Here is an 8,170-nt window from a genome sequence, read left to right as displayed (position 1 = left end):
TGGCACAATTACAATACTAGTTCTTCAACAAGTCTGTACTGTAAACCACTTATCCACTCAGGCACCTAAAGAGGCTTACTAGAGCTAAAGTGAATTTGCATTGTTTACTGACAGATTCAATTAAATCTGTCAATATTCAAATTAAAGTARTGTTTTCTAAAAGAAAAAGAAAGATATACAACACTTGGTAAAATGTATGTCTTTAAATGTTGGCATGCTACAATCACAAACCATGATGTATTTCTGTGGGTATTTTATGTTATAGAGTAGACCATCACAAAGCAGAACATAACAGTTAAGAGGAGTTGAAAGAATATATGGCTTCCTAAACCTTTTAAATATTCATTTTTATTTTGCCACATCAAACAGTGAAGAGRAACATGTGGAAGATGAGACCAACACTGAACTGTTTGGTCATCATTTGAAGGCTGAAAAATACTTGATTTTGTAACTTAAGAAGGAATTGGGGATAGCATGGCATTGTAACTTGACAAAATTAGGGTATCAGTATGTTTGAAGAAAACATCGTAAGAGGATCTTGTAACACTTTATTAAATATATTAATTTGGGGAAAGAGTCATTAGAGTCCATAAAGATAGCAGCACTGAAGTCTGATTTTCAAGGGTGGTAAAGTGCCATTTGTGCAGAAATGAAACTCACTTTACATTCATTGTGAAACACTAAAGATTTCCTATCCTGGCTTAGAAAATACAGCAGGCATTCTGGTTCATGTCGCTGTGTTTGTCGTTGGATTTGCTGTTTATAGGTCTGTGTGGATGGTTGTGTTAGCCCTAATTTACACGAGTAAATTCCAAAATCTGAAATTGATGCAAGCTACCCATATGAGCTTCAAGAAACTAAGCTGATGAGGTGCCAGGACACCCAGGACACTGTCCTCCGTCCCATCCAAAGCTATGAACCAGAAAGCTAAATGCCAGTGAAGCTAAAAGAAACATGGGTTTTMTTTTGTCCACCATAGATTTAAAGTGTCCATATTAGCACCCACTAAAGTATAGAATACAAAATGTTAATTTGAACTCATGTTTCTTGGACAAAATGAATACATGTAAGTTTAGGACTTTAACAAGAGTATTTTTGAGGTTCTAAATGTATCACGCAAAAAAAAAAAAGGTTTTAACTGTGTTTGTGCGGGTTTTTGTTTTTCACAACAAGAATAAGTTAAGTAAAATAACATAAAAACACATTTTAAACTAATGAAAAACAGACATAGGTGCAAACATGTACAAACTTTCACAACATTATTGTATTTGATAGACTGGATGTATCTTTAGCTCTGCACTTTGTCATTTTGCCTTAGAGTCAGGAAGACTTGGAGGACTGGAGTGACTCACTCCACCTCAGCAGGATGCAACTGAGTCGATTTAATYTTTCTGAACTTTTTTTTAAGTAGAACCTCATGTTTCTTGGTTGAATCTTGTTCCCGTGTTCTTATTTATGAAACACCCCTAACTGCGTCTGCCATCTAGTGGACAAGCTACGAATAGCACATTTTGGTTAGGCGTTAAAATCTAACATCTAACCTAAAATGAATACGTCCATGGATAAAATGAAGAACATTTGAAAAACATTCTATATGTTTTGGAACCTATCCTAAAAAAAAAAAATCATATGTCATTGTACAACAATAAGTCGCAGAGTGATTTTGTATATTTTCTGCTTTTTATATTTAGTTGAAGTGAAGTTTTGTCCATTTTGTTTTATTGTGGAAACAAATAAAGTGAGGGGGGAATTGTATTGTATTTCTCTTTAAAAAATGAATATAATTGAATCTAAGTTAGTACATAATGTTCCGCATCGATCAGAAAATAGGATAATTGTGTTATTTTTTAATCACTAGAAAATGAGCTATASCAATACACAAGCTGTGAAGAATTTTTTTCCGGGTTACGTTCTTTTAATTCCTTAAAAATAAAAGCCTGTCTAATACAGCTTACAAACGCAAGAGGCAGTTTGTCATCCAAATCATTGTGTGAGATTATGATAGTTAAAATATCTATCTTATAGAAGTTTTCTGAAACAGTCTCTGTATTGCTTGAATCATAATTTTGAATGAAATTACAGAGTTATCTATTAAAGGAGCGTTATTTTGAAAGGTTGCAGCTGACAAAGCGTGTGCCTCCGTTTCGCTTCGCTGTGATTGGCTAGCCTTCCTGCGGCTGCTGATGTGTTGTTCGGAATTTAGCAACTCTTCTCCGGCTGATTCAAACCGAGTATTTCGGTGCTGTTTTGTAGTTTCATCGAGTGAAAACAATGCCTTACTATCAGACTTGGGAGGAGTTCGCTCGGGCAGCAGAAAAGCTGTACCTGGCGGATCCAATGAAGGTAAAAAAACATAAAATAAACGAAAGATTTGCTTGAAATAAGCGCTACTGGCTAACACGCTGCTTAGCTGGCGACATGTTGACGCTGAGTGCTGACTCTCCTGTTTAACTGTGGAATCTGTGGTTGTATGTACAGGTCAGGGTGGTCCTGAAGTACAGGCATTGCGACGGTAACCTCTGCATCAAAGTCACAGACAACGCCGTGGTGAGTCACAATCAGAGCCCAGAGACCCAGGGATTAACTTTAACACTGCAGTCTGGGGAAACTCCACCTCGTGAAGTTAGCTTCTGATTCGCAGCCTCCTTATCTGCTATTTCACAGCTTTCAATTGGATTGAATTGAATTGAATGAACGTTTTACAAACTGAGCTGTGGAATAATCAATCTGCCATTTGAAAAGAGAAAGAATGACCCTTTATTACTTTATTATGTAGCCCGTGGGGTTTAAACCCTGCAGTTTAAACCTGTGGGTTTGTTTCTCAGTGTTGATGTAATCTGGACCACTATTATAATTAACTGAAAACCGGAGTAGAATAAACAGGATTAATTGCTTTCTATTGGTCAGTTTCATTGACTGACTGTTTTGGGAACAAAAACAAGACAACACTTGATTTTCTCACCCTGATCTCCTACTGTGAGATGGACGTATAGATAAAAACTGATACATGTTACAAAATAAATGTTTTCAACCATGAGGTAAGGAAAATCAGAAACTTTTCAGTAGCACAAAGGTTGATCTGTCTGAAACTCACTGGATCGCATGGTAAAACAAGCTGAACTCAAACCCTGGTCAGGATAATCAGGTAATGATTATAGAAGTTGTTTGTCAGAAGTCCAGCCTGTTCCACATTTTCTTCTAGATCAAGCTGAGTTTTGGACTGAAAATGTTATGGCATCAGATGTATTGATACTTGCCTCACACTAGCAATTGATATCAAATAAATGTATGATAATTAMGAAAGTACTATGAGTCCAAGTTGAAATTCTATACTTAAAGGCACAGTGCAACCTTACAGGTTTCTCCAGTTTCTGCTTTTTTTTGCTACAACTAAATACAAATGTTTCTGTGTTGAGCCCTTTTAGTAGGACCTCTACTAAAAACTCTCCTGTTGGAAAGCCAGAATCTAATGGATAGATGAAACATCAAATTTTTTTTTTTACATTTTCTGAGTGATTGAAATTGATGTTRTTTACTAACAACATGATTTTTAAAGTTAATTCAATATTTACAAGCGTGTCCGACGCCTACTGTGTGGCTTCATTCTGCCTTTGGTAAACTACAATGGCAGTTTACCATTGTAGACTGCCATGGTACAGTTCTAAAACTACAATTCTACAACGGAATGTAGTCAAGACTGGCAACAGATAAACTGAAGTTCCATCGGAGAAATCGAGTTCAATGGGAGAAATCAAGTTCAATGGGAGAAATCTCAGATGGCCCTCTGAAGGGAGATGAGAATCCAGTGGAGTCACACACAAAGTCAATGACCAGTGTAGTTGTTAATTTAAAATTGACAATATTAAATTGCCATATTGAAATATGATCTACAAGAAATCCTCTGAACCAGCCAACAGTCTGGTAGTTATATTCTGCAGAAAGAATTACTTTTGATTTTAGTTTAACTTTATTCATCTCACCACCCAAATAAAACTTTTTGTTGTTTCTCTTTAGGACAAGAAAAATATTAACTCTTCATAGTTTCTAAAATAGCTTGCCTTTGGTCTCTTGTAATGTACTTAAGGCCACTCATTCAAGTTGTATTTGAAGTAGTTTTTGTAAATGCTTTGACTAATATCAAGTTGTATTCTACTCCTACTTTTTCCTTTTATGGCTGTGTTTGTCCTGTGTGTTTCTTTCTTTATTCTGCATATTTATTCCAATTAGGTTGTGATATCTTTAGTTTGGATTTGTAATCTCCAGTGTTCTGCTGCCATTCTTGGCCTCTCTTGGAAAAGAGATTTTTTTTTTTTAAATCTCAATGAGACATACCTCATTAACTAAACATACTTCAGTCATTTAAAATTTAACTAATGAAGCTTTTTATGCTACTAGTCTGCCTGTGCAGTCTAGTAGCTATTCCTTTAAAAGATTCCTGTCTCTGGCCTCATGTCCCATATGTTCTGTCCTTACAGTGTCTACAGTACAAGACAGACCAGGCTCAGGATGTGAAGAAGATCGAGAAGCTCCATGGAAAACTGATGAGACTCATGGTGTCCAAGGAGACCCACAGTGGCTCCATGGAGACGGACTAACACGCCCTTGATGCACTTTGCTTTTGGAACGCCGGGACTAATTTCAGAGAACTTGTTTGTTGTTTAGAGCACAGAGGCACCAGTGGAGGAGACTGAGAGACATCAGTCACTGAGAGGGGATGTGGAGGGAATAATCTGATAGGCTACACTGATGGAATAATGTCAGAGGAGAGATTAATATTCAGTCTATGTATTTTTTTTCTGAGGATTTTGTTTTATCCCATCTCAGTACATTAAATACTATCAGATTTTGTTTTCAGACATTCTAAACACACATCTGATGGTATTAGTGGAACCCAGTGTAGCCTGTTGAGATGGTTAAGGAACTAGAAGACAATGGGARAAAAAATATCTACTTTAGAGGAGGTTACATTTCTTTTCTGCTTTCATGGGGGTAGATTTTTGTCTATGCCTCTATGACTGCATTTTGATGCTGTATTTGATTTCATTTAGCATTTTCCTTATCTGCTTGTGCTCATACAAAGCCGTTTCCTCCGTAAGTGAGGAAGAATCCAGTTTTTACAGCGAAATCTCCACATCTGCGAAAGCCAGAGCGATTTCAATAAATGTTTATTTTCTCTGGTACAACCAACATCCCTGCTGTAGWTTTTCTAATGTTAGCATTGTTGCTTCCTGATGCTGCTTCCCAGGTGAGAATAAGGAGCCCCAACCCAGAACGCGGCATGTGGAGTCAACAGTTCTGAAAGATGTTCGGTCAGTTATTTCATTTGTGGCTACAACAAGCCCAAATAACTAAACCTACAACAGAAAATTACAGAAATAATAGGATTTAGGTAACCTGCTAAACCTTCTGATCTTTGAAACRGACAAAAACAAATTTTGATTTTTGGAAGAGAACATCGCACATCAATGTGGTTAATAGTATCATCATAGTACATCTGTAGGACTATTTTTATGGTTTACGTTGTAGTCACGACTCCTTAAATGTTTCAGCACAAAAAGGTTTGAATTACAAGCAAACTCAATTGTCAATATGCATGTACATTCAATTTAATAATGACATTCTTTCACACAATAGCCATAAATGACAAACACTGGAAATGGAGCATTTTTTTTACACGTGTCTGAGGGTTAATTACATTGGTAACACTTTATTTGAAGGGGTGTGCATAAGACTGACATGACACTGTCATAAACATGACATAACATCTGTCATGAACATAAATCTTTATGAATGTTTATGACGGTTGTCATTAAGTGTCATTCTGTAAATAATGACAATGCAAAATTGCTCTAAAAGTTGCATTAAAAGTGCCAACTTTGCATGATTTTGTAAATTATGATAATGCAAAGTTGGCATTTTTAATGAACTTTAAATGCAACTTTTAGAGCAACTTTGCATTGTCATTATTTACCGAATGACACTTCATGACAACTGTCATAAACATTCATAAAGACTCTTTTATGTTCATTATAGATGTTATGCCATGTTTTTGACAGTGTCATGTCAGTCTTATGCACACCCCTTCAAATAAAGTGTTACCATTACATCTTTTATTTCCGATCAAGTTCGGCAAAAAAAAACAATGAATTTTATAAAAATATTTTCTGAGTGTCATTGTTTTTATCTAAATAATTTAACTAAAATTTATAATATGCGGCTTTGATATAAAACGGAAAGTATATGATTACTGTCAATTGGAAAATAAAATTTAGGGTTTTTTTAATGGAAAATATGACGTATTGTACTCATACCAGTTGGAATACAACACAAAACACTACATGTCCCATCATCCTCTTCTCAAGCTCAGTTTCCAAGAGGAAAAACTATTGCGTGTTTCCTCCTCAATTCGTGCTCAGTGCGATTTAAACTGTGTGGACAATTTGACTGAATGTGAGAAAGTTCTGCTGTAAAGAACTGTACAGGAAGAAACAGCAGACACCGTCCGTCCGTCCGTCCACCGTGTCCCGTCTTCCTGTGAACTTTCCTCCTGCGGGTCTGTGAGACTTCAGGTAAAAACCTTCTAATTTTGGGAATTCTCCTGTGAATTAATGAACAGTTAAAGCTGTTTTCTCTGTATTATACACGAGGCGAAATCTGAGAGGCGTTTAAGTCCCGAGAGACAATGTTGCGTTTACTGGGCGCAGGAACACAACTTTAAKKAAATGTCCATAGTAGAAACAGCTGAACACTTCCATCTAATTATAATAATAACATGTTAGGTTTTGCATTTGCAGGGTCTGCCTTTAATGTACATCGACTAGCTAAATGTAAGCAGGGAAAAATGTGCTGTTTTGATGCAGTAAGGAGTGTGACTAAATTTTTAGACAATTTTTAGTGAAGGGCAGTCTGTTCCAGAAAATAGCCATGGATATCCTGCGTTCAGGCTCCAGACAGGTCACTGAACTGCGTCACAACGACATGCCAGGGACTGAGGAGGCTTTTCCCTCAACCTTCGCCCCTGTCCCGCTGGTTAACTGCAGAACTTGAACGTCTTCATAGAAACAGGAATGATTGGGTCCATGTTGGTGCATAGAAGCTTCGTCATGCAGCTCTCATGCTAGGTCAGTGCTGCCCTATAATCCCGTCAGCTGGTCACAGACACAACAACACAGACTCTGTTTCGGTCCACTCAGCCTCCCGCTGGGTCTGGAGCCAGTGAAGGATTGTGGCTCAGCTTTGGGTCACACCACAGACTCATGGGCTTATCCGGTTATACTGAGTCAATCTCTATCTGAAGTCGTAGAGACCTTTTCTCAAACCCACAAATTTTTACTTTAGTTTAAAACTGGTAAAACATCAAACAAACTAGTGATCCTAAGTCATGGTTTTCATCATAACAAGTGTAATGTTATTTTGATTTATTTTGGCACTAGTAAATAGTAAGTATTGATGAAAGTATTTAGAGTATTGTTACTTTTATATTTTCTCCTGGTTCCCAAAGAACATCATTTAAAGTCATTTGTTCACCCAGTCATTCATCCTAATTGTGTGCAKTTTAGATTTATTAAATGTAAACTGCATCTAGCTACATCTAGCATTTATTTCCTGTCTTGGAGACGAGCTCTGAATGATCAATAGTTCATTAAAGTTCTATCGGTTATACTGGTATCAGATTGCAAACATTTTACAACCCAGCTCAGCCTGTCCTCTCTCCAGTAGTGGACTACAAAGTATGAAAGTCCAAGGCAAAAGTCTGATAGGGGTCACTCCTTCACAGACTTGCTGCTCATATCATATGAACCAACTGTATAGGGAGCTGGTCCTTCAGTTTTTATGCTGTTCTATCTGGGATTTTTTCATCATAAATGTTTATAGTCATCAAAGCCTWCTTTTTAGTCAGGGAGAGTTTAGTGTCTCCATACAGCTGTATAAAACTTAGCATGCTCTGGATGTTTCCTACCAGTGAGGGTAAAGAATGCACCTAAACAATATGGCGTGGTGTTTGACACAATCCCCAGAGGTGCTTTAAAACTTCCATTTATGTCTACCTCCATGTCAAAATCATACGTTGCCTTGTTTTGATTCAAGTTCCATTTATACTGATCGTGATTGTAATTTAAAATTAATAAAACAACCAACAAAAAAATTAACGTAACCTTAACAGTAAAAT

General features: G+C 36.8%; 1 protein-coding gene across 1 annotated transcript; it reads left to right on the top strand.

Annotated features, from left to right (window-relative positions):
* Window positions 1–2,152: 2,152 nt before the first annotated feature.
* On the top strand, window positions 2,153–5,189 carry srp9 (signal recognition particle 9). Its single transcript, XM_008398557.2, has 3 exons — window positions 2,153–2,343; window positions 2,479–2,547; window positions 4,476–5,189. Exons 1-3 carry the CDS (start codon window positions 2,272–2,274, stop codon window positions 4,593–4,595), a joined length of 261 nt encoding a protein of 86 aa, XP_008396779.1. The 5' UTR covers window positions 2,153–2,271; the 3' UTR covers window positions 4,596–5,189.
* The last annotated feature ends 2,981 nt before the right edge of the window (window positions 5,190–8,170 follow it).

This window comes from Poecilia reticulata, linkage group LG21 (genome assembly GCF_000633615.1).
Source record: "Poecilia reticulata strain Guanapo linkage group LG21, Guppy_female_1.0+MT, whole genome shotgun sequence".
Classification (NCBI taxonomy): Eukaryota; Metazoa; Chordata; class Actinopteri; order Cyprinodontiformes; family Poeciliidae; genus Poecilia; species Poecilia reticulata.
This window is presented reverse-complemented; position numbering and strand designations above follow the sequence as displayed.

Excerpts from the sequence above, each read along its gene's own strand:
- srp9 (XM_008398557.2), top strand. The coding sequence starts at position 2,272 with ATGCCTTACTATCAGACTTGGGAGGAGTTCGCTCGGGCAGCAGAAAAG. Across the intron at positions 2,344-2,478 it reads ACCTGGCGGATCCAATGAAG|GTCAGGGTGGTCCTGAAGTA; the intron begins GTAAAAAAACAT and ends TTGTATGTACAG. Across the intron at positions 2,548-4,475 it reads AAGTCACAGACAACGCCGTG|TGTCTACAGTACAAGACAGA; the intron begins GTGAGTCACAAT and ends CTGTCCTTACAG.